This window comes from Tamandua tetradactyla, chromosome 15 (genome assembly GCF_023851605.1).
Source record: "Tamandua tetradactyla isolate mTamTet1 chromosome 15, mTamTet1.pri, whole genome shotgun sequence".
NCBI lineage: Eukaryota > Metazoa > Chordata > Mammalia > Pilosa > Myrmecophagidae > Tamandua > Tamandua tetradactyla.
In genome coordinates, this window is record NC_135341.1 from 74151202 (window position 1) to 74178661 (window position 27460).

General features: G+C 37.8%; 1 protein-coding gene across 1 annotated transcript in view; it reads right to left on the bottom strand.

The window, feature by feature from the left end:
• The window catches only part of PIK3R4 (phosphoinositide-3-kinase regulatory subunit 4), a 147660-nt gene that overhangs the window by 45091 nt on the left and 75109 nt on the right, over nt 1–27460 (bottom strand). The window contains exon 13 of the mRNA XM_077130095.1: nt 26015–26180. Within this exon, the coding sequence (XP_076986210.1) occupies nt 26015–26180 (166 nt within the window). The remainder of the gene's footprint in view (nt 1–26014; nt 26181–27460) is intronic.

Sequence of the window (27460 nt, forward strand, 5' to 3'; positions counted from 1 at the left end):
TCAGAAAGAAAGATAGATGTTAAAGATTGAGATGGTATAATCTAGGAATGCCTAGAGTATATAACAATAGTGAAATATACAATGTACAAATTTTAAAAATATTTTTGCATGAGGAAGAATAAAGGAATGTCATTACTGCAGGGTGCTGAAAATAGATGGTAGTTAATATTTTCAAATGTCACCTTATGTGTGAGACTAAAGCAAAAAATGTTTGTTTCAAAATTTATATTTTGACTAGTGCATTTCCTAATATAACTTATGTAGATAGTTTGATTGAACGTCATAAGTACTTGGAATCTCAGGTAGGACAGGAGATTTTGTTGGTTTGTCCAGAGAAATGCCCTGATGAATCCCAGAGTGATTTGATCAGTGAGTGGAAAAGTATTTGCAAGCACCCTTCGGGGAACAGTGAGAGCAGGGAGTACTCAACTTCCCCAAGTCGAATTCTTGACATTCTCACAAGTAGTGTGGACAACCAAAGCTACAGGCTGAGCCCCCAGTCTTGGGGTTTGTCCATATGAAATTTAATCCTACAAAGGATAGGTCAAGTCTACTTAAAATTTAGGCTTAAGAGTCACCCCCAAGAGAGCCTCTTTTGTTGCTCAGATGTGGCCTCTCCCTCCAGCCAACATGATGAGCAGTCTCACCACCCTCCCCCTCTCTGCATGGGACATGTCTTCCAGGGGTGTGGACCTTCCTGGTAATGTGGGACAGAGATCCTAGAATGAGCTGAGACTCAGCATCAAGGGACTGAGAAAAACCCTAGAATGAGCTGAGCATTAACATCAAGGGATTGAGAGAACCTTCTCGACCAAAAGGCGGAAGAGTGAAATGAGACTAAGTGTCAATGGCTGAGAGATTCCAAACAGAGTCGAGAGGTTATCCTGGAGGTTATTCTTATGCATTAAGTAGATATCACCTTGTTATTCAAGATGTAGTGGAGAGACTGGAGGGAACTGCCTGAAAATGTAGAGCTGTGTTCTAGTAGCCATGTTTCTTGATGATGATTGAACAATGATACAGCTTTAACAATGTGACTCTTTGAATGTGAAAACCTTGTGTCTGATGCTCCTTTTATCTACCATATCAACAAAACAGTAGAACATATGGAATAAAAATAAATAATAGGGGGAACAAATGTTAAAATAAATTCAGTTTGAAATGCTAGTGGTAAATGAAAGCAAGGGGTAAAGGGTATGTATATATAACTTCTTTTTCTCTATTATCGTTTTATTTCTTTTTCTGTTGTCTTTTTATTTCTTTTTCTAAATCGATGCAAATGTTCTAAGAAATAATGAATATGCAACTATGTGATGATATTAACAATTACTGATTATATATGTAGAATGGAATGATATCTTATTGTTTGTTAATTTTTTTTAATTAATAAAAAAAAGCCTGAAAAAACAAATCACAGAACTTATGGGAATGGAAGGCACAGTAGAAGAGATGAAAAAAACAATGGAAACCTACAATGTTAGATTTCAAGAGGCAGAACATAGGATTAGTGAACTGGAGGACGGAACATCTGAAATCCGACAAGAAAAGAAAATATAGGCAAAAGAACAGAAAAGTATGAGCAGGGACTCAGGGAAGTGAATGACAACATGAGGCACACGAATATACGTGCTGTGGGTGTCCCAGAAGGAGAAGAGAAGGGAAAAGGAGAAGAAAAACTAATGGCAGAAGTTATCACTGAAAATTTCTCAACTCTTAGGAAAGACTTAAAATTACAGATTCAAGAAGTGCAGTGTACCCCAAAGAGAACAGATCCAAAGACATTTACTAATCAGAATGTCAGATATCAAAGAGAAAGAGGGAATCTTAAAAGCAGCAAGAGAAAAGCAAACGATCACATATACAAGGGAAGCCCAATAAGACTATACATAGATTTCTCAGCAGAAACCATGGAGGAGAGAAGACAGCAGGATGATATATTTAAATTACTAAAAGAGAAAAACGGCCAACCAAGTATTCAATATGCAGCAACACTGTCCTTCAAAAATGAGGAGGAAATTAAAACATTTTCAGGTAAAAAATGACTGAGAGAATTTGCAACCAAGAGACCAGCTCTGCAAGAAATACTAAAGGGAGTACTAGAGGTAGATAGAAAAAGACAGGAGAGAGAGGTGTGGAGAAGAGTGTAGAAATGAAGTCTATCAGTAAAGGTGAAAAGAAAAATTAGATATGACACATAAAATCCAAAAGGCAAAATGGTAGAACAAAGTACTACCCGTAAAGTAATAACACTAAATGTTAATGGATTAAGCTCCCCAAACAAAAGACACAGACTGGCAGAATGGATTAAAAACAGGACCCATTTATATGGTGTACACATGTACATAACAATCAGAAAAGAGCAGGAGTAGCTATACTAATATCCAACAAATTAGACTTCAAATGTAAAACAATTAAAAGAGACAAAGAAGGACACTATGTACTAATAAAAGGAACAATTCAACAAGAAGACATAACAATCATAAATATTTATGCACCAAGCCAGAGTGCTCCAAAATATATGAGGAAAACACTGAAAAGAGAAATAGACATATCTACCATAATAGTTGGAGACTTCAATTCCACACTCTCATCAATGGACAGAACATCTAGACAGAGGATCAATAAAGAAACAGAGAATTTGAATAATACAATAAATGAGCTAGACTTAACAGACATTTATAGAATATTATACCCCACAACAGCAGGAAACACCTTTTGCTCAAGTGCTCAAGGATCATTCTCAAGGATAGACCACATGCTGGGTCACAAAGCAAGTCTCAATAAATTTAAAAAGCTTGAAATCATACAAAACACTTTCTCAGATCATAAAGGAATGAAGTTGGAAATCAAAACAGGTAGAGTGCCAGAAAATTCACAAATATATGGAGGCTCAACAACACACTCTTAAACAACCAGTGGGTCAAGGAAGAAATTACAAGAGAAATCAGGAAATATCTTGAGATGAATGAAAATGAAAACATAACATATCAAAATTTATGGGATGCAGCAAAGGCAATGCTAAGAGGGAAATTTACTGCCCTAAATGTCTATATCAAAAAAGAAGAAAGGGCAAAAATTGAGGAATTAGCTGTCCACTTGGAAGAACTAGAGAAAGAACAGCAAACTAATCCCAAAGCAAGCAAAAGGAAAGAAATAATGAAGATTAGAGCAGAAATAAATGAAATTGAGAACATGAAAACAACTGAAAAAATAAACAAAACCAGAAGTTCGTTCTACGAGAAAATCAATATTGATGGACCCTTACCAAGGTTGACAAAAAGAAGAGAGAGGATACAAATAAATAAAATCAGAAATGGAAGAGGAGACATAACCACTCACTCCACAGAAATAAAGGAAGTAATGAGAGGATACTATGAACAACTTTATGCTAATAAACTCAACAATGTAGATGAAATGGACAACTTTCTAGAAAGGCATGAACAACCAACATTGACTCGAAAACAGATGACCTCAACAAACCAATCACAAGAAACTGAATCAGTCATTAAGAAGCTCCCCAAAAATAAAAGTCCAGGACCAGATGGTTTACATGTGAATTCTATCAAATATTCCAGGTAGAATTAGTACCAATCCTGCTCAAACTCTTCAAAAAAATTGAAGAGGAGGAAAAGCTACCTAATTCATCTACGAAGCCAACATCATCCTCATACCAAAGCCAAAGATATTACAAAAAAAGAAAATTACAGACCAATATCTCTAATGAATGAAAACAGATATAAAATTCCTCAACAAAATTCTAGCAAATTGAATTCAGCAGCACATTAAAAGAATTATATACCATGACCAAGTAGAATTCATTCCAGGTATGCAAGGATGGTTCGACATAAGAAAATCAATTAATGTAACACACCATATCAACAAATCAAAGCAGAAAAACCACAGGATCATCTCGATTGATGCAGAAAAGGCATTTGACAAAATTCAACATCCTTTCCTGTTGAAAACACTTCAAAGGATAGCAACAGAAGGGAATTTCCTCAAAATGATAAAAGGAATATATGAAAAACCACAGCTAACATCATCCTCAATGGGGAAAAACTGAAAACATTCCCCCTAAAATCAGGAACAAGACAAGGGGGATGTCCACTATCACCACTGTTATTCAACATTGTGTTGGAAGTTCTAGCCAGAGCAATTAGACAAAAAAAAGAAATACAGGGTAGGCCACAGTGGCTCAGCAGGCAAGAATGCTTTCCTGCCATGCCAGAGGACCTGGGTTCAATTCCCAGTGCCTGCCCATGTTAAAAACAGAAAGAAAGAAAGAAAGAAATACAAGGCATCAAAACTGGAAAGGAAGAAGTAAAACTCTCACTGTTTGCAGATGACATGATACTACATGTCAAAAACTCTGAAATATCCACAGCAAAACTACTAGAGCTAATAAATGAGTACAGCAAAGTGGCAGGTTACAAGAGCAACACTCAAAAATCTGTAGTGTTTCTATACATTGGTAATGAACAATCAGAGGGGGAAATCAAGAAAAAAATTCCATTTACAATTGCAACCAAAAGAATGAAGTATTTAGGAATAAATTTAACTAAGGATCCAAAAGATTTATACAAACAAAGCTACAAGAAATTGCTGAAAGAAATCACAGAAGACCTCTAAATAAATGGAAGGGCATACCACAATCATGGATTAGAAAACTAAATATAGTTAAGATGTCAAATCTACCTAAATTGATTTACAGATTCAATGCAATACCAATTAAAATCCAAAAGAACTTAACTTTTCAGAAATAGAAAAACCAATAACCAAATTTATCTGGAAGGGCAGGGTGCACCAAACAGCTAAAAGTATCCCGAGAAAAAAAAATGAAGTTGGAGGTCTCACGCTACCTGACTTTATGGCATATTATGAAGCTACAGTGTTCAAAACAGCATGGTACTGGCATAAAGACAGATATATTGACCAATAGAATCAAATAGAGTGTTCAGATATAGACCCTCTCATCTATGGACTATTGATCTTTGATAAGGCAGTCAAGCCAACTCACCTGGGACAGAATAGTCTCTTCAATAAATGGTGCCTAGAGAACTGGTTATCCATACGCAAAGAATGAGAGAGGACCCATATCTCACCCCCTATACAAAAGTTAACTCAAAATGGATCAAAAACCTAAACATTAGATCTAAGACCATAAAACTGTTAGAAGAAAATGTAGGGAAATATCCTATAAATCTTATACTTGGAGGCAGTTTTATAGACCTTACACCTAAAGCAAGAGCACTGAAGAAAGAAAGAAAGAAATGGGAACTCCTCAATATTAAACATTTTTGTACATCAAAGAACTTCATCAAGAAAGTAAATAGACACCCCACACAATGGGAGACAATATTTGGAAATGACATATCAATAAAGGTCTAGTATCCAGAATTTATAAAGAGATTGTTCAACTCAACAACAAAAAGACAGCCAACCTAATTACAAAATGGGAAAAAGACTTGAACAGAAACTTCTCAGAAGAGGAAATACAAATGGCCAAAAGGCACATGAAGAGATATTCAACTTCCCTGGCTATTAGAGAAATGCAAATCAAAACCACAATGAGATATCATCTCACACCCACCAGAATGGCCATTATCAACAAAACAGAAAATGACAAGTGCTGGAGAGGATGTGGAGAAAGAAGCACACTTATCCACTGTTGGTGGGAATGTCAAATGGTACAACCGCTGTGTAAGGCAGTTTGGCATTTCCTCAAAAAGCTAAATATAGAATTGCCATATGATCTGGCAATACCATTGCTAGGTATCTACTCAGAGGATATGAAGGCGAGGACATAAACAGACATTTGCACACCAATGATTACAGCAGCATTATTTACAATTGCGAAGAGATGGAAACAGCCAAAATGTCCATCAACAGGAATGGCTAAACAAACTGTGGTATATACATACGATGGAATATTATGCAGCTGTAAGACAGAATAAAGATATGAAGTGTGTAACAACATGGATGGACCTTGAGGACATTATGCTGAGTGAGATTAGCCAGAAACTAGAGGACAAATACTGTATGGTCTCACTGATATGAACTGACATTAGTGAATAAACTTGGAGAGTTTCGCTGGTAACAGAGACCATTGGGAGATAGAAAAAGGGCGAGATGTTGGGTAATTGGAGCTCAAGGGAGACAGACTGTGCAACAGGACAGAATGTAAAGACTCAGAAATGGACACCACAATATACCTAACTATAATATAATTATGTTAAAACACAGAATGAAGCTGCATGTGAGAATGACAGAGGGAGGAGGGCTGGGGGCACAAATGAAATCAAAGAAAGATAGACGATAAAGACTGAGATGGTATAATCTAGGAGTGCCTAGAGTGTATAATGACAGTGACCAAATGTACAAATTTTAAAAATGTTTTTGCATGAGGAAGAACAAAGGAATGTCATTATTGCAGGGTGCTGAAAATAGATGGTAATTAATATTTTAACATTTCAACTTATGTGTAAGATTAAAGCAAAAAGTGTTTATTTGGTACAAAATTTATATTTTGACTAGTGATTTCCTAATATAACTTATGTAGACAGCTTAACTGAATACCATAAGTACATGTAACTTTGAGTAGGACATGAGATTTTGTTGGTTTGTACAGAGCAATGCCCAAAAAAATCCCAGAGTGATTTGAACAGTGAGTAAAAAAGTATTTGCAAGGTCCCCTTGGGGAAATGGTGAGAAAGGGGGAAAATTCACCTTCCCCAAGTGGAAGTCACTAGACAACTTAGACGAAATGGACAAATTCCTGGAAATACACAAACAAGCTACATTGACTTAGGAAGAAATAGAAGAGCACAAGTAAAGAGATTCAATCAGTCATCAAAAATCTTCCTACAGAGAAAAGCCCAGTACTATGTGGCTTCCCAGTGGAATTTTATCAAACATTCCAAAAAGAACTAACACCAATCCTACTCAAACCCTTCAAAAAAACTGAGAAAAAAAGGAGCTACTACCTAAATCATCTTATGAAGCTAACATCATTTTAGCTCCAAAACTGGGTAAAGATGCTACAAGAAAGGAAAACTACAGTCTAATCTCCCTAAGGAACACAGATGCAAAAATTCTCAACAAAATATTAGCAAATCAAATCCAACAGCACATTAAAAGAATTATACACCAGGCAGGCCATGGTGGCTCAGTGGCAGAGTTCTCGCCTGCCATGCTGGAGACCCAGGTTCGATTCTTGGTGGCTGCCCATGCGAAAAAAGAAAGAATTATACACCATGACCAAGTGGGGTTTATACCAGGAATGCAAGGATGTTCAACACAAGAATATCAGTTAATGTAATATAACACATTAACAAATCAAAAGGGAGAAATCATATGATCATCTTGATTGATGCTGAAAAAGCATTTGATAAAATTCAGCTCCTTTTCTGATAAAAACAGTTCAAAAGGTAGGAATCAGAGATAACTTCCACAACATGATAAAAGGTATATATGAAAAGCCCTCAGCCAGCATCATACTCCTAGAAGTGAAGTAGGAGGATTAATACTCCCAATTTTAAAACTTATTATAAAGCCAAAGTGGTCAACACAGTATGTTAATGGCACAAAGATAGAAGTACTGATCAATGGAATTGAATTAAGAGTGCAGAAATAGGCCACCACATCTATGGTAAATGGATCTTCAACAAGGTTCCCAAATCCACTGAACTGTCTCTTCAATAAACGGGCACGGGAAACTAGATATCAATAGTCAAAGAATGAAAGAGGACCCTTTCCTTATACCCTATATAAACATTAATTATATAAAAAATAATAAGAACCAGTACCACAAAGCTCCTAGAAGAAAAGTAGGCAATCATCTTCAAGACCTAGTAATAGGAGGTAGCTTCCTAAACTTTATACCCAAAGCACAAGCAACAAAAGAAAAAATAAATAAATGGGAACGTCTCAAAATCAAATGCTTTTGTGCCTCAAAAGACTTTGTCAAAAAAGGTGAAGAGGCAGCCAACTCAATGGGAGAAAATATTTGGAAATCACACATCGATAAAGGTTTGATATCCTGTGTACATAAAGAAATCATACAACTCAACCACAAAAGAACAAGCAGCCCAATTACAAAGTTGGCTAAAGATATGAATAGGCATTTTCCTGAAGAGCAAATACAGATGGCTCAAAAGCACATGAAGAGATGTTCATTTGCATCAGCTATAAGGAAAATGCAGATCAAGACTATAATGAGATACCACCTCACATCTATAAGAATGGTTATTATTAAACAGGAAACTGCAAATGTTGGAGAGGATGTAGAGAAATTGGGACACTTATGCATTGCTGGGGGAACTGTGTAATGGTACAATCACTAGGGAAGACAGTCTGACAAATCCTCAGAAAACTGAATATTGAGTTGCCCTATGATGACCTGGCAATACATTACTCGGTATATACCAAGAAAAGCTGAAAGCAGGGGCACAGAGATTTGCACACGAGTGTTCATAGCAGCACTATTCACAATCATCAAAAGATGGAAACAATCCAAATACTCATTAACAGACGAGTGAAATAACAAAATGTGGTGTATACATACAATGTAATATTATACAGCAATAAGACAAAATGACATCCTGAACTACATGACAAGATGGATGAGACCTAAGAACATAATGCTGAGTGAGATAAGCCAGACACAAAAGGATATATATTGTATGATTCACTTTTATGAGCATGGTAAAGGTAAAATCTGAAGCTTACAATACAGAATACAGGGGACCTAGAGATACACAGAAGCTTGAGATGGGTGAACAGTTCCTAATGAGGTTGAACTGTAAGGGAATAGATAGAAGGGAAGGTAGCTCATAGTGGGTCATACATAATATTACCATATTGAAGGTGAACATGATTGAAAGTATGGACTCATGTGTCCCATCAACCAACACTACAAATATAAATAAGTTCTTACATGAAAAAAATAAAGGAATGAAAGAAATTGCACAGCCAAGAATCAGGTGGCTTAAATAGCAACTCATAATTCATTGAGAAAGTTAGGAATGGAAACTGGGTGGTCAGCCCATAGAATGTACTGGGGGAATAAAATCTCAGCAGTCAGAATACGCTGGGACATTTCCTAAGGAAAAACATCATTTTGCTGTTTTTTCCTTGCCACCAGCTGTTCCCTATTTTGCCCCAGTAATAATAATGGCCTCCTTCTCAAATCATCAGTCCATGAAGGTATGTGAACTTTCTATTCACTTTCCCTCCTCCCTACCCTGAATCTGTGGAATGACAAGACCCACTGCATTCCACAAACAAGACAGTAGATTTTATAGCAAAGCAACAGAGCAGCTGCTTCCAGAGATGGTCCACTCTCCTAATTCATAATAAGCACTTCCCAAAAGCTAAAAGTCAGCTAAATTACCCAAGTTTCTGGGATACCACTGTCTGTAAAGTGATAATGAGATGCCAAAAGCACGTCCCTATCACAAGAATCATTTGGGAATTAACAAATGAATTTTTGCAAAGTTAGCATCTAATTCCAAGTTCTTTCTTGAGGAGTTTACACATGTTAACTTACCCTTCTAATAAAAGGGATAATGAAAGCAATTATGATGACATTAATAATAGTTACTTGAAAAATAATTATGAGAAAAGGTATATAAAATGCTAATCAAAATGCTACTGAAGACTTGAATGCATATTTCTCCACAGAAGATATAGAAATAACCAGTAAGCATACGAAGAAATGTTCAAAAGCATTAACAACTGGGGAAATGCAAACTAAAATCACATTGAGACACCACTTCACATCCACTAGAATGGCAATTACTTCAAAATGGGAAAATACGATTTGGCATGACATAGCAAAACTGGAATACTCACACATTGCTGATGAGAATGTAAAATGATGCAGTTGTTGTAGAAATCAGTTTGGCAACACCTTAGAGTTAAACAGAGTTATCACATGACCCAGAAATTCTATTCCTAGGTATATACTCCAAGGAACTGAAAGCAGAAGTGCAAAAAGATACCTGTACACCAATGTTCATAACAGCATTAGTCACAATAATCAAAAGGTGGAAACAGTCCAAGTAGCCATCAACAGGTGAATGGGTGTACAAAATATGGTATAACCACACAAAGGAATATTATTAAGCCACCAAAAGGAATTCGGAGGACTTCCAGCTGACCAAGATAGACACTCAAGGGTTATACTGCTCCATAAAATCTTTGAAATGGACTGAAGGCTCCAGTAAAAATGCAGAGATTGGAAGAATTGATTTTAAAAAGCATGACCCAACTATATGCTGTGTACAAGAGACTCACTTACATTCAAAGACACAATGAGGTTGAAAGTGAAAGACTGGAAAAAAATATTCCAAGCAAACAGCAAACAAAAAAGAGCTAGGGTAGCTATACTAATATCACATAAAGGAGAGAAAAATTCAAAAACAAGGGACAAGAAAGGACATTACATACTGATAAAGGCATCAATTCGATGAGAAACCATAACAGTTATAAAACATATGCACTTAATAGCAGACACAAAATTTATTATGCAAAAAAATGACAGATTTGAATGGAAAAATATAATGTTGTAATGGCAGACTTCAATAAATCACTTTCAATTTTAGGTACAACATCTTGACAGAAAATCAGTAAGAAAACAGAGGTAAACAATACAAACTAGACCTAATAGACATGTACAAACACTATGCCCCACAATATCAGAATTCTTCTCAAGTGGACATGGGTCATTATCCAAATATACAACATGTTGGCTCGAAATTCAAGTCCCAATGAATTTAAAAACACTGAAATCATACAAGATTTCCTCTCTAATACAATGGAATGAAACCAGAAATCAACAACAGAGAAAGAATTGGAAAACTCACAAATACGTTGAAATGAAATAACATACTCTTAAACAACCAATTGGTCAAGAAAGAAATTGTAAGGGAAATTAGAAAATCTTTTAAAGCAAATGAAAATGAAAACACAACATACCAAACTTAAGGAATATAGGAAAGGCAGTGGTGAGAGGTAAATTTGTAACTCTAAGCATACATTAAAAAGGAAGAAACAGGGCGGGCCGCGGTGGCTCAGCGGGCAAAGTGCTTGCCTGCTATGCCGGAGGACCTCGGTTCGATTCCCGGCCCCAGCCCATGTAACAAAAACGGAGAAACAGAATACAATAAAACAAGAAAATGTTTAAAAATGTTTCCCTTTCTTCCTTCCTTCCTTCCTTCTATCCTTCCTTCCTTCTCTCTGTCTTTCCTTTTAAAAAAAAAAAAAAAAAGGAAGAAACATCTTAAATCAGAGACCTAAACTCAAACCTTGAGTAACTAGAAAGTGAGACCCAAACGTAACACAAATGAGCAAAAGGAAAGAAATAGCAAAGACTAAAGCTGAGATAAACTGAGAATTACAAAACACACAGAATATCACTGAAACCAAAAGTTGGTTCTTTGAAAAGATTAATAAAATTGACAAAATGACAAAGAAAAAAGTGGATGCAAACAACTAAAATCACAAATGAAAAGGGGGCATTACTACTGACCCAACATAAATAAAAAGGATTATACAAGGATACTATGAACAATTGTACACCAAAAACTAGACAACCTAGATGAAATGGACAAATGCCTTGAAACACAAAACTACCCACAATGACACAAGAAGAAACAGAAGATGTCAACAAATGAATAACGAGCACTGGCACACCTCAGAAATATTGCAGGTTTGGTTCTAGATCACCACAATAAAGCATACATTGCAATAAAGCAAGTAGTATGAATTTTTCAGTTTCCCAGTGCACATAAAAGTTATGCTTATACTATATTGTATTAAGTGGGCACTAGCATTGTGTCTAAAAAAAAAAACAATGTACATACCTTAATTTAAAAATACCTTATTGCAGGGGTACATGGGCAGTTCAGTGGTAAAACGCCCATGTGCCATTCAGGGGACCTAGCATGCTCCCAAATAAATAAATAAATACAAATAAAAATTCTTTATTGCTTAAAAAAAAGCTAACCATCATCTCAGCCTTCAGTGAGTCATAATCTTTTTGCTGGTGGAGGGTTGATGGCTCCTGAATGATCAGGGTGGTGGTTGCTGAAGGTTGATGTGACTGTGGTAATTTTTTAAAATAGGGCAACAATGAAGTCTGCTACATCAATTGACTTTCTTTCAAGAAATATTCCTCTGTAGCAAGTGATACTTTTTATTAGCATTTTACCTGCAGAACTTTTTCCAAAATTGGTGTCAATCATCTCAAACCCTGTGTGATAGTTAGGTTGTTGTCAACTTGGCCAGGTGATGGTGCCCAGTTCTGTTGTTGTGAACTTAAATCATCAGCATGTGAAATTTATCTATGACTGATTACCTCTGCAGTCAGCTAAGGGGAGTGCATTCTGCAATGAGCTTAATTTAATGTTTAATTTAGTTAGCTGGAGGCTTTAAATAAAGAGGTCAGGAGGGAGCTTAGCACAGCACAGCCCAAGCAGTCAGCCATTACAGGACAGATTTTGATACCGGGGAAGTATGGTGCTGCTGCAGTCTGCAAGTACCACACATGATGGAACACTTTTTTAAATGGCTAAAGGTAAGATTTTGGAAGAAGTGTGAGGAGCCTGATAGAGAAGGCCCAGAATGCTTTGAAGAGACTGTTGGTAGAAATGTGGAGGATGAAGTCTGGATGCTCCTTGGAGCTTCTAGTGAAATGCGAAAGGAAAGAGACAAATTGAAAAACAAACTCTTGCATATAAAGAAACCAGAAACTGATGGTCTGGAAAATCCTGGGCTTGCAGAAAGGGAGACCCCAGAGAACAGTGCCCCACATGAGGATTTAACCAACCATGGAAGCAATCAGTCATTATAAGACAAGTGAGGATTTGAGACGGAGTTATCCAGAAAGGATTTGTGGAAAGTTGTCTAATGGGCATAATCCTAGTATACTGCACAGAAAAACTAACAAGAGTGTTGTGGGCTCTGTATAAATGGAACCATTGCCAGTATGGACTAAGAGTGACAGAAAAGGGACAAACTGGAGGCAGAACCATGGAAGCTAAGGTCTGAAGCCAAGAAACCTTGGTCCAGGAGAGCTGACCCACCCATACATATGGAGAGGGTGAGTTTGTCCCAGAAGCAGAGGGTGGGCCTTCCACTTTGTTGCTCAGAAAAAGTTGTGCCTCCTCAGGCCTTGGAAAGGGTGGAACACATTCCTTGAGGATTGGAGAGAGCCTGACTGTCACCCATTATTCTGGAGGGTTTGAGGGTGTGCCCCCAGAGATGACAGAAAGTCCGAGTGCAGCCCTGATGCTTGGAGATAGTGGAGCTGAGGAAAAGATGGTCTCCCCAGTGTCCCCCAAGGTTGCATTTGGAGAGAGCCAGGCAGCTGAATAGGCCATTGAAAAGGGTGGACTGCGACTTTACAAAGCCCCAAGGATAAATAACTCTCAGATTTTGAAATCTAATGGCATACCCTGCAGGTTTTCAGAATTGTTTAGAAATGGTGACTGCTGTGTTCCTTCCAATTCCTCCCTATGGCAAGGGGATCATTTATCCTATGACTATTTCTTCTTTGTACATTGGAAGCAGATAACTTGCTCTAAGTTCACAGGTCCATAGCCAAAGGATAATTTTGCTTTAAAACAGACCATGCCTGTAAATTACTTTGATGAGATTTTGTACTATTTTTGAGTTAGTACCGCATGTGCATTTTACTAAAATGATTTAAGGCTTTTGTGATATGATGATGAAAGGAATGCATTTTACATATAGAAAGATTTAGTACATTGTATGTAAGGCAGATGACCATTGTTAGGGGGAAAAAACTGTCTACTATTGTTTTCTGTCTAGAGATTAAGCATGGTTAAGGGGATGTATATATTGCCAAGTTGACAAGGAGTGGAAATGTGATAGTTAGGTTCAAGTGTCAACTTGGCCAGGTGATGGTGCCCAGTTCTGTTGCTGTGGACTTGAATCATTAGCACGTAAAATTCATCTATGGCTGACTACATCTGCAGTCAGTTAAAGAGAGTCCTTCAGCAATGAGTGATGTTTAATTTAATTAGCTGGAGGCTTAAAAGAGAGAAGTCAAAAGGAAACTCAGCATACCTCATTTTTTGCACTCACAGCTCAGCCCAGATGTTCGGTAATGTAGAAAGGAGCTGCCCCAGAGAAAGCTGTTGGAACCCAGAAGCCAGGAAAGAAGTGCAGCAATATCCTTGTGTGCCTTTCCATTGACAGAGAAACTCAGATGAAAGCTAGCTGCCTTTCCTCTGAAGATCTATAAATTTGTAACTAAGTAAAACCCCTTATTAAAAGCCAATCCAGATCCAAGATGGCGTCTTAGTAAGGTACATGCGTCTTAGTTCCTCCGACTCCAAATCAACTAATAGGTGAACAGAAACAGTACAGAACAGCTCCCGGGGCTACAGCAGGGAATGGACACACAGCGTAACCCAGTCTGGGCTGGTTAGTCTGACTGCGAAACTCGGCTGCGGTGAGTGAGATCCCCGAGCGGCGGGCGATTTCTCGAGCAGCCGCAGCTGCGGCGGTCCGAGCTAATCCCTCCCTCTTTCCCAGACTGGCTGAGGGACGCGGAGAGACAAGCTTCCCAGCAAAGGCGGCCGGCGCCACACTTTTGCGGGCGGCTTCGAGTCTCGGCTTCGAGTCCGCGACTACGAGTCTCGGATCAGAGGGCTATCCAAACTCTGGGCTGGCAAGTCTGACTGCGAGACTTGGCTGCGGCGAGACCCCCGAGCGGCCGCAGCTGTGGCGGTCCGAGCTAATTCCTCCCTCCTTCCCGGGCTGGCTGAGAGACTCGGAGAGACAAGCTTCCCAGCCAAGGCGGCCGGCGCCACACTTTTGCGGGCGGCTTCGAGTCTCGGGTTCGAGTCCGCAGCTACGAGTCTCGGATCAGAGGGCTATCCAAAGTCTGGGCTGAAAAGTCTGACTGCGACTCTTGGCTGCGGCGAGACCCCCGAGCAGCGCGTGATTTGCTGAGCAGCCGCAGCTGCGGCGGTCCGAGCTAATCCCTCCCTCCTTCCCAGGCCAGCTGAGAGTATCGGAGAAGCAAGTTTCCGAAGCCGAGGCAGGCGGCGCCCTTCTTTTGCGGGCGGCTTCGAGTCTCGGCTTTGAGTCCGCGGCTACGAATCTCAGATCAGAGGGCTATCCAAAGTCTGGGCTGGCTAGACTGACTGCGAGACTCGGCTGCGGTGAGACCCCCGAGCGGCGCGCGATTTCCCGATCAGCGGCAGCTGTGGTGGTCCGAGCTACTCCCTCCCTCCTTTCCGGGCCGGCTGAGAGTATTGGAGAAGCAAGTTTCCCAAGCCGAGGCAGGCGGCACCCCTCTTTTGCGGGCGGCTTCGAGTCTCTGCTTCGAGTCCGCGGATACGAGTCTCGGATAGGAGGGCTATCCAAGCCGCGGTAGCCCCCCGCCACGGGAGGCTTCCTGGTCCAGTAGGGAATCCCCCAGGCCCGCTGCGGCCCGCAACCAGCCACAGGGTCCCCTCAAGCCGCGGCAGCTGACGTCCCCACCACGCGCGGCCCCTGAACCAACGGAGAGAATTGGATCCGAAATCCCCAGGCCACGGAGATCGGTGACTGGGGGAGACCCATTCCAAACACTTGAGACAAACGTGTGCCACGTGCGCCACGTACTGGGCAAGATAAGAAAAACAGATCCCAGAGAGTTCACAGAAAAATCTTACAACCTTGCTGGGTCCAACACCAAGAGAAATCTGAATAAATGCCCAGACGCCAGCAGCAGAAGATAACTGTCCACGCTCAAAAGATTGAGAATATGGCTCAGTCAAAGGAACAAACCAATAGCTCAATGAGACACAAGAGCTGAGACAACTAATGCTGAATATACGAACAGAAATGGAAAACCTCTTAAAAAATGAAATCGATAAATTGAGGGAGGACATGAAGAGGACATGGGCTGAACATAAAGAAGAAATAGAAAAACTGAAAAAACAAATCGCAGAACTTATGGAAGTGAAGGATAAAGTAGCAAACATAGAAAAAATAATGGATAGCTACAATGATAGATTTAAAGAGACAGAAGATAGAATTAGTGATTTGGAGGATGGAACATCTGAACTCCAAAAACAAACAGAAACTATCGGGAAAAGAATGGAAAAATTTGAACAGGGTATCAGGGAACTCAAGGACAATATGAACCGCACAAATATACGTGTTGTGGGTGTCCCAGAAGGAGAAGAGAAGGGAAAAGGAGGAGAAAAACTAATGGAAGAAATTATCACTAAAAATTTCCCAACTCTTATGAAAGACCTAAAATTACAGATCCAAGAAGTGCAGCGCACCCCGAAGAGATTAGACCCAAATAGGCGTTCTCCAAGACACTTACTAGTTAGAATGTCAGAGGTCAAAGAGAAAGAGAAGATCTTGAAAGCAGCAAGAGAAAAACAATCCATTACATACAAGGGAAACCCAATAAGACTATGTGTAGATTTCTCAGCAGAAACCATGGAAGCTAGAAGACATTGGGATGATATATTTAAAATACTAAAAGAGAAAAACTGCCAACCAAGACTCCTATATCCAGCAAAATTATCCTTCAAAAATGAGGGAGAAATTAAAACATTCTCAGACAAAAAGTCACTGAAAGAATTTGTGACCAAGAGACCAGCTCTGCAAGAAATACTAAAGGGAGCACTAGAGTCAGATACAAAAAGACAGAAGAGAGAGATATGGAAAAGACTGTAGAAAGAAGGAAAATCAGATATGATATATATAATACAAAAGGCAAAATGTTAGAGGAAAATATTATCCAAACAGTAATAACACTAAACGTCAATGGACTGAATTCCCCAATCAAAAGACATAGATTGGCAGAATGGATTAAAAAACAGGATCCTTCTATATGCTGTCTACAGGAAACACATCTTAGACCCAAAGATAAACATAGGTTGAAAGTGAAAGGGTGGGAAAAGATATTTCATGCAAATAACAACCAGAAAAGAGCAGGAGTGGCTATACTAATATCCAACAAATTAGACTTCAAATGTAAAGCAGTTAAAAGAGACAAAGAAGGACACTATATACTAACAAAAGGAACAATTAAACAAGAAGACATAACAATCATAAATATTTACGCACCGAATCAGAATGCCCCAAAATACGTGAGGAATATACTGCAAACACTGAAAAGGGAAATAGACTCATATACCATAATAGTTGGAGACTTCAACTCACCACTCTCATCAATGGACAGAACATCTAGACAGAGGATCAACAAAGAAATAGAGAATCTGAATATTACTATAAATGAACTAGACTTAATAGACATTTATAGGACATTACATCCCACAACAGCAGGATACACCTTTTTCTCAAGTGCTCATGGATCATTCTCAAAGATAGACCATATGCTGGGTCACAAAGCAAGTCTTAACAAATTTAAAAAGACTGAAATCTTACACAACACTTTCTCGGACCATAAAGGAATGATGTTGGAAATCAATAATAGGCAGAGTGCCAGAAAATTCACAAATACATGGAGGCTCAACAACACACTCCTAAACAACGACTGGGTCAAAGAAGAAATTGCAAGAGAAATTAGCAAATACCTCGAGGCGAATGAAAATGAAAACACAACATATCAAAACTTATGGGACGCAGCAAAGGCAGTGCTAAGAGGGAAATTTATTGCTCTAAATGCCTATATCAGAAAAGAAGAAAAGGCAAAAATTCAGGAATTAACTATCCATTTGGAAGAACTGGAGAAAGAACAGCAAGATAACCCCAAAGCAAGCAAAAGGAAAGAAATAACAAAGATTAGAGCACAAATAAATGAAATTGAAAACATGAAAACAATAGAGAAAATCAATAAGACCAGAAGTTGGTTCTATGAGAAAATCAATAAGATTGATGGGCCCTTAGCAAGATTGACAAAAAGAAGAAGAGAGAGGATGCAAATAAATAAGATCAGAAATGGAAGAGGAGACATAACTACTGACCTCACAGAAATAAAGGAGGTAATAACAGGATACTATGAACAACTTTACGCTAATAAATACAACAATTTAGAGGAAATGGACGGGTTCCTGGAAAGACATGAACAACCAACTTTGACTCAAGAAGACATAGATGACCTCAACAAACCAATCACAAGTAAAGAAATTGAAGCAGTCATTCAAAAGCTTCCTAAAAAGAAAAGTCCAGGACCAGACGGCTTCACATGTGAATTCTATCAAACATTCCAGAAAGAATTAGTACCAACTCTCCTCAAACTCTTCAAAAAAATGGAAGTGGAGGGAAAACTACCTAATTCATTCTATGACGCCAACATTACCCTCATACCAAAACCAGGCAAAGATATTACAAGAAAAGAAAACTACAGGCCGATCTCTCTAATGAATATAGATGCAAAAATCCTCAATAAAATTCTAGCAAATCGTATCCAACAACACATTAAAAGAATTATTCATCATGACCAAGTAGGATTCATCCCAGGTATGCAAGGATGGTTCAACATAAGAAAATCAATTAATGTAATACACCATATCAACAAATCAAAGCAGAAAAATCACATGATCATCTCAATTGATGCAGAGAAGGCATCTGACAAGATTCAACATCCTTTCCTGTTGAAAACACTTCAAAGGATAGGAATACAAGGGAACTTCCTTAAAATGATAGAGGGAATATATGAAAAACCCACAGCTAATATCATCCTTAATGCGTAAAAATTGAAAACGTTCCCCCTAAGATCAGGAACAAGACAAGGATGTCCACTATCACCACTATTATTCAACATTGTGTTGGAGGTTCTAGCCAGAGCAATTAGACAAGAAAAAAAATACAAGGCATCAAAATTGGAAAGGAAGAAGTAAAACTATCACTGTTTGCAGATGATATGATAATATACGTCGAAAACCCGGAAAAATCCACAACAAAACTACTAGAGCTAATAAATGAGTACAGCAAAGTAGCAGGTTACAAGATCAACATTCAAAAATCTGTAGCATTTCTATACACTAGCAATGAACAAGCGGAGGGGGAAATCAAGAAACGAATCCCATTTACAATTGCAACTAAAAGAATAAAATGCCTAGGAATAAATTTAACTAAAGAGACAAAAAACCTATATAAAGAAAACTACAAAAAACTGCTAAAAGAAATCACAGAAGACCTAAACAGATGGAAGGGCATACCGTGTTCATGGATTGGAAGACTAAATATAGTTAAGATGTCAATCCTACCTAAATTGATTTACAGATTCAATGCAATACCAATCTAAATCCCAACAACTTATTTTTCAGAATTAGAAAAACCAATAAGCAAATTTATCTGGAAGGGCAAGGTGCCCCGAATTGCTAAAAACATCTTGAGGAAAAAAAACGAAGCTGGAGGTCTTGCACTGCCTGACTTTAAGGCATATTATGAAGCCACAGTGGTCAAAACAGCATGGTATTGGCATAAAGATAGATATATCGACCAATGGAATCGAATAGAGTGCTCAGGTATAGACCCTCTCATCTATGGACATTTGATCTTTGATAAGGCAGTCAAGCCAACTCACCTGGGACAGAACAGTCTCTTCAATAAATGGTGCCTAGAGAACTGGATATCCATATGCAAAAGAATGAAAGAAGACCCATATCTCACACCCTACACAAAAGTTAACTCAAAATGGATCAAAGATCTAAACATTAGGTCTAACCATAGAACAGTTAGAGGAAAATGTAGGGAGATATCTTATGAATCTTACAATTGGAGGCGGTTTTATGGACCTTACACCTAAAGCAAGAGCACTGAAGAAGGAAATAAATAAAAGGGAACTCCTCAAAATTAAACACTTTTGTGCATCAAAGAACTTCATCAAGAAAGTAGAAAGACAGCCTACACAATGGGAATCAATATTTGGAAACGACATATCAGATAAAGGTCTAGTATCCAGAATTTATAATGAGATTGTTCAACTCAACAACAAAAAGATAGCCAACCCAATTACAAAATGGGAAAAAGACTTGAATAGACACCTCTCAGAGGAGGAAATACAAATGGCCAAAAGACACATGAAGAGATGCTCAATGTCCCTGGCCATTAGAGAAATGCAAATCAAAACCACAATGAGATATCATCTCACACCCACCAGAATGGCCATTATCAACAAAACAGAAAATGACAAGTGCTGGAGAGGATGTGGAGAAAGAGGCACACTTATCCACTGTTGGTGGGAATGTCAAATGGTGCAACCACTGTGGAAAGCAGTTTGGCGGTTCCTCAAAAAGCTGAATATAGAATTGCCATATGAACCAGCAATACCATTGCTGGGAATCTACTCAAAGGAATTAAGGGCAAAAACTCAAACAGACATTTGCACACCAATGTTTATAGCAGCGTTATTTACAATTGCAAAGAGATGGAAACAGCGAAAATGTCCAGCAACAGACGAGTGGCTAAACAAACTGTGGTATATACATACAATGGAATATTATGCAGCTTTAAGGCAGGATAAACTTATGAAGCATGTAATAACATGGATGGACCTAGAGAACATTATGCTGAGTGAGTCTAGCCAAAAACTAAAAGACAAATACTGTATGGTCCCAATGATGTGAATCGACACTCGAGAATAAACTTGGAATATGTCATTGGTAACAGAGTTCAGCAGGAGTTAGAAACAGGGTAAGATAATGGGTAATTGGAGCTGATGGAATACAGACTGTGCAATAGGACTAGATACAAAAACTCAAAAATGGACAGCACAATAATACCTAATTGTAAAGTAATCATGTTAAAATACTGAATGAAGCTGCATCCGAGCGATAGGTTCTTGTTTTGTTTTGTTTTGTTTGTTTTGTTCCTATTATTATTACTTTTATTTTTTTTTCTCTATATTAACATTCTATATTTTTTTCTGTTATACTGCTAGTTCTTCTAAACCGATGAAAATGTACTAAGAAACGATGATCATGCATCTATGTGATGATGTTAAGAATTACTGATTGCATATGTAGAATGGTATGATGTCAAAAAAAAAAAAAAAAAAATGGTCAGCACAATACTGCCTAACTGTAATGTAATTATGTTGGAACGCTGAATGAAGTTGCATCTGATCTATAGTTTTTTTTTTCTTTCTCTTATATATTTTTGCACTTTTTATTTTTATTTGTGTTTTCTCTGTGTTATCACTTTATTTCTTTTTCTGTTGTCGTGCTATTTCTTTCTCTAAATCAATGCATATGTACTGAGAAATGATGACCATACACCTATGTGATGATATTAAGAATTACTGATTGCATATGTAGAATGAATTGATTTCTAATGTTGTGTTAGTTAATTTTTTTTAATTAATAAAAAAAAAAAAAAAAAGCCAATCCATCTAATCTGTGTTGCATTCTGGCAGCTTTAGCAAACTAAAATACTCTGTTTCTGCTTTATCAACCAAGTTAATATAATATTCTAAATCCTTTGTTATTATTTCAACAATGTTCACAGCATCTTCACCAGGAGAAGACTGCATCACAAGAAATCACTTTCTTTGCTCATCTGTGAGAAGCAACTGCTATCCATTAATATTTCAACATGAGATTGCAGCAATTCAGTCAGATCTTCAGGTTAACTTCTAATTCTTGGTCTCTTGCTATTTCTACCACATCTGCAGTTACTTACTCCACCAAAACCTTGAACCCCTCAAAGTCATCTATGCGGATTAAAATAACGTCTTCAAAACTTCTGTTCATGTTGATATTCTGACCTCCTCCCATGAAACACAAATGTTCTTAATGGTGCCTAGAATGACAAATCCTTTCCAGAAGTTTTTCAATTGACTCTGCCCAGATCCATCAGAGGAATCACTATCTATGGCACCTACAGCCTTATCAAATGTACTTCTTAAATAAGAAGCCTTGAAAGCTGAAATGACTCCTAAATCCATGGGCTGCAGAATGGCTACAGTATTAGCGGGCATGAAAACAACATTAATTGTACATCTCCATTAGAGCTCTTGTGCGACCAAGTACATTGTCAATGAGCAGCAAGCAATATTTTGAAAGTAATTTTTCTTGCTGAGCAACAAGTCCCAATGACAGGCTTAAAATATTCAGTAAACCATGTTGTAACCAGATGTGCTATCATCCAGGCTTTGTTGTTCCAATCTTAGAACACAGGCAGAATAGATTTATATAACTCTTAAGGGTCCCAGGATTTCTGGAATGGTAAATGACTGAAGCACTGGCTTCAACTTAAAGTCATCAGCTGCATTAACAACTAACAAGAGCGTCAGCCTGTCCTTTGAAGCTTTAAAGCCAGACACTGAAATCTTCTCTCTAGCTATGAAAAGTCCAAGGTGGCATCTTCTTCCAATAGAAGGCTGTTTCACCCACACTGAAAATCTGTTGTTTAGTGTAGCCACCTTCATCAGTTATCTTACCTAGATCTTCTGGATAAGTTGCTGCAGCTTCTGTATCAGTACTTCCTGCTTTACCTTGTACTTTTATGTTATAGAAACTGCTTCTTCCCTTAAGCCTCATGAACCAACCTCAGCTAGCACCAAACTTCTCTTCTGAAGCTTTCTCACCTCTCTCAGCCTTCAAAGAATTGAAGAGTTATAGAGTCTTTCTCTGAATTAGACTTTAGCTTATGGCAATGTTCTGTCTGGTTTGATCTATCCAGACCACTAAAACTTTCTCCATGTCAGCAATAGGCTGTGTAGCTTACTTAGTCACATGTTCACTATAGTAGCACTTTTAATTTCCTTCAAGAACTTTTTCTTTGCATTCATAACTGGCTAACTGTTTGATGCAAGAGAGCTAGCTTTTGGCCTATCTCAGCTAAGTTACTCACTAACTTAGTCATTTCTGGCTTCTTGTGAGTGAGTGAGTGAGAGACATGTGATTCCTCTTTTCACTTAGAGGCCACTGTAGTTAACTGGCCTAATTTGAATATTGTTGTGTCTCAGGGAAGGCCCAAGGAGAGGGAGACAGGGGAACGACCAGTTGGTGGAACAGCCAGAACATACACACATCTATCAATTAAGTTCACTGTCTTGTAAGGGCACAGTTCATGGCACCCCAAAACAATTACAATGATAACATCAAAGATTGAAGATCCTCATTACAGGTATAACAGAGAACAAGTTTGAAATATTGCAAGAACTGCCAAAAGTGATGAGACATGAAGTTAGCACATGCTGTTAGAAAAATGTCACTGATAAACTTGCTCAACACAACGTGGCCAGAAACCTTCAATTTGTTAAAATATATACATCTACAAAGCACAATAAAGAGAAATGCAATAAAACAAAGTATACTTAGAATCAAAATAGCATGGTACTGACACAAGGAAAGACATATAGGCCAATGGAATCAAACTGAGAGTTCAAAAATAAAGCCTCCCAGTCAATTGATTATTGACAAGGGTGCCAAATCTACTCAGTAGGGAAAGAACAGTTTCTTCAACAAATGATGCTGGGAAAACTAGATGTCCATATCCAAAAGAATGAATGTAGAAGAAACCTCTAACTCATAGGAAGTTAGGGGTTTCTAACTAACTCAAAATGGATCAAAAACCTAAATATTAGAATCAAAACTAGAAAATCCCTAAAAGAAAACATAGAGAAACATCTTCAGGACTTTGTATTAAGTAACGGTTTCTCAGACTTAACAAAAAAACACAAGTAACAAAAGAAAAACCAGATAAACAGGACTTTCTCAAAGTTAAAAACTTTTGTGTATCAAAAGACTTTATAAGAAAGTAAAAAGACAACCTACAGAATGGGAGAAAATATTTGAAAACCATGTATCTGATAAGGGATAATATCCAGAATATATCACAAACTCTTACAACTCAAAAGACAAACAACCCAATTAATAAAATGGGCAAAAGACTTGAATACACATTTTTCCAAAGGAGATATACAAATGAGGACAAGAACATGAGATGTTCAACATCATTAGCCATTAGGAAAATGCAAATCAAAATCACGAGATACTACTTCACAAACACTAGAACGACTACTACAAAAAAATGGAAAATAAGTGCTGGAGAAAATATGGAGGAATAATACATGTATATTATGTGAGAATGTAAAACAGTAACACTGCTGTGGAAAACTTCAGAAAGTTTGGTAAAGAATTATATATGACTCAAAAATCCCACTTCTAGGTATATATCCAAAAGAATTAAAAGCAGGGACTCCAAAAATATTTGCACGGCAATGTTCAGAGATGCCAAAATTGCCAAAAGGTAGAGCAACCCAAGTGTCCATCAACAAATGAATGTCCATCAACAAAAAAATGTAGTATACACATACAATGGAACATTATTCAGTCATAAAAAGGAATGAAGTTCTGATACATGCAGTAACATGGACGAACCCTGAAGATATCACATTGAGTGAAATAAGCCAGACACAAAAGGATAAATGTTTTATGATCTCAGTCGTATGAAATAATTTTTCAAAGTCAGAAACTAGAAAGCAGGTTACCAAGGTCTGGGGTGAAGGTGCAGAATGTGAAGACAATGTTTAATTGGTAGATGGGGTGATGGAAAAGTTGTGATGATGGTAGCATAACATTGAAGGTGGTTAAAAAGGGAAAATTCAGGTTGCATATGTGTTACCAAGATAAAAATAAAGAAAACTGTAGAACACTGAGAAGGAACCCTAATGTAGACTATGGACTATAGTATAGCTATAATAATGTTATTTCATCAATTGTAACAAAGATACCACACTAATATGCTAATGCAAAATGCTAATAACAGGTAAACTGTGGTGGGGGATCTTTTTTAGGCATTCTGTACTTTCTGCATGGTTCTTCTGAAAACCTACAACTGCTCTAACAAACAAATAATAATAAAGGGAGGGGAAATACATGATGCCACTTATGTGAAGTAACTAGAATAAGAAAATTCTCAGAGAAAGAGTAGATTTGAGGTTATAAAGGGTTGGGGGGTGAGGAATGGGGAGTTTTAGCTTAAAAGGTAAAATGTACCTGTTTTAATTGATACAAAAGTTTTAGTAATAGAAGGTGGTGATGGTAACAAAAATATATAAAAGTAACTAATCCACAGAACTGCATACTTAAAAATGATTAAAACTGCAAATTTTATGTTATATATATATATATAAAACAATTTAAAAGATCACTTATAGCCAAATTCTCTCCACTTTGTGAGGCAATGGTACAGTATTTGTTTTTCTTACACAGCTAGCCATTCCATCATCCTTGACTTTTCTCTTTTTCATATTTCATCTAACCTACCAGTTCTACAACTGGCTGTATCATCAAAACATATTCAGAATATGATCACTTCTCATTAACTCCACTGCTACTACCCTGGCCCAAGCCATTATCTTGTCCATGAATTACTACAATAGCCTCCAAAGCTGCCTCTACCCTGCCCCTCTTTAGTCTGTACTCAACACAACAACCAGAATAATTCTATTGAATCTAACAGATTATATCTCTCCTCTGCTCAGGGCCCTCCAAAAGCTCCCATCTCACTCATAGCAGACAAAGCCCAACAAAGTCCTAACTCATCTGCCCTCTCTCTCTCTCTCTCTCTCTCTCTCTCGCTCACTCTGCTCTAGCCATACAGACCTTTCTGCCAATTCTCACATATGCCAAATGTATCTCCATTCCCAGGGCTATTGCAATTTCTGTTTCATCTGCCTGGAGTCCTCATCTCCACATAACCAGATGGCTCTTTCCCTCACCTTCATAAGGTCTTTCCTCAAATGTCACCTTCTCCATGAGGCATTCTCTAGCCAATTTATTAAAATTCTACCTTACCCCCTCATATTGCATTTCTTATCCCACTTTACCACTATATTTTTCTCTGTATAATTTTCACCATATAACATGCTATATATTGTCTGTCACCACTCACTGAAATATAAGCCCTGCAGAAAAGGAACTTCTGTATTTGTATTTCTGTATTCTGCACAACTTGTTATATCCCTGACACCTGAAACAACGCTGGTCACAGAGTAAGCTTTCAATATATATTTCCTGAAAGAACAAATGAATAAATTGATCCTCTCCTGAGTGTATGTTACCTGGTAGTTGTGGCCTTCCCTTCCATCTTCTGACTGTTCCAGATTTTCACTGTACCATCATTTGAACATGTTGCAAAGAGTGAGTGTTCATCAGAGACTCTAATTCGATTCACAGCAGATTTGTGTTCATGAAGATGTGCAACCAGTAGTCCTTTAGGACGCCACCCTAAGGAAAAACAAAGGAATGAGCCTTAAACTGCAGTTAATAAATAAAATCTCCCCTTTAACTCTACAGATACCATCTCGAACAACCAATTTAAGAACAATCATAAGAATTAAGCAATTAAAGGGTACCCATAACTTAACAATACAAAGTGTTCTGCTGAATAATGACAGACATTAACTATTTTGTAAGATATTCAAGAGAGCAATCAAGTGTTGCTCTAATAGCCTGAGACACTGCACTTTATGCACTTCTCTAGTGGTCAAGGAGAAGAAATAGCAATCATTTGATAGTCCTTAAAGCCTTGACTACTGGCTCAATAGCATGAGGTGATGACTACCTGCCCTAGAGAAACTGGGCTCTAGGGAAGCAGACTGAGCTTGAAAGTCTCAAAGACCCATACCCTAAATATGTACGGCTTACTTAAACTCTATGATCTTCAGTTTTTTCAAATGTAAAATGACGGAGATATTAATTGACCCAAAGCGTAACCATAAGGATAAATGAGGCATATAAAGAGTCTACTATTATCTTTGGCCCACAGTAAACACCCAAATGTTGCTTCCCTCTCCCCTGTAATCATTTATTCTATTATCAACATGTTAATATAAATGGTACTATAGGGCGGGCCACGGTGGCTCAGCAGGTAAGAATGCTTGCCTGCCATGCCCGAGGACCGGGGTTTGATTCCCAGTGCCTGCCCATGTAAAAAAAAAAAAAAAGAAATGGCACTATAAAGGACACCCTCAGAATGTTCATGTACTCTCCTGTAGTTGTCATGACATCTATACCCTTCTACTTTTAATTATGTACATTCTTTTTCTGTATGATTAATTTCCTTTAAAATAAGCTGTAAGTTCCCTGAGGGCAAAGTCCATGTCATCCACTCTGATTCATTCACAGTACTTAACCTACATCCCTGCACATTCTGTGTTTAATGAACACATTTTTAAGTTGTATTAAACATAATATTCACTATTAATCATTTTTAAGTAGAAAAAATAAAACAGAAAGCTATGCTGAAAATCCTATATTCCTACGAGTCTACATTCTGCCTAAGTTTAGGATGAAATGATTTCTTTCTCACCAAAAAGCAAAAACAAAATCAAGATTATTCCCAAACACAGCTCACATGGAGATAAAAAAAAAAAAACATTATCTTTGAATCTCTAGCTCAAAACATCTAAATGTGATTCTTAAGGAGGATGTGCTGGATTTGAAAGTGATCAAAAACACTTCTCCATGAAGTCAAGATAATCGACCAGGCTAGATTGAATGCTTCC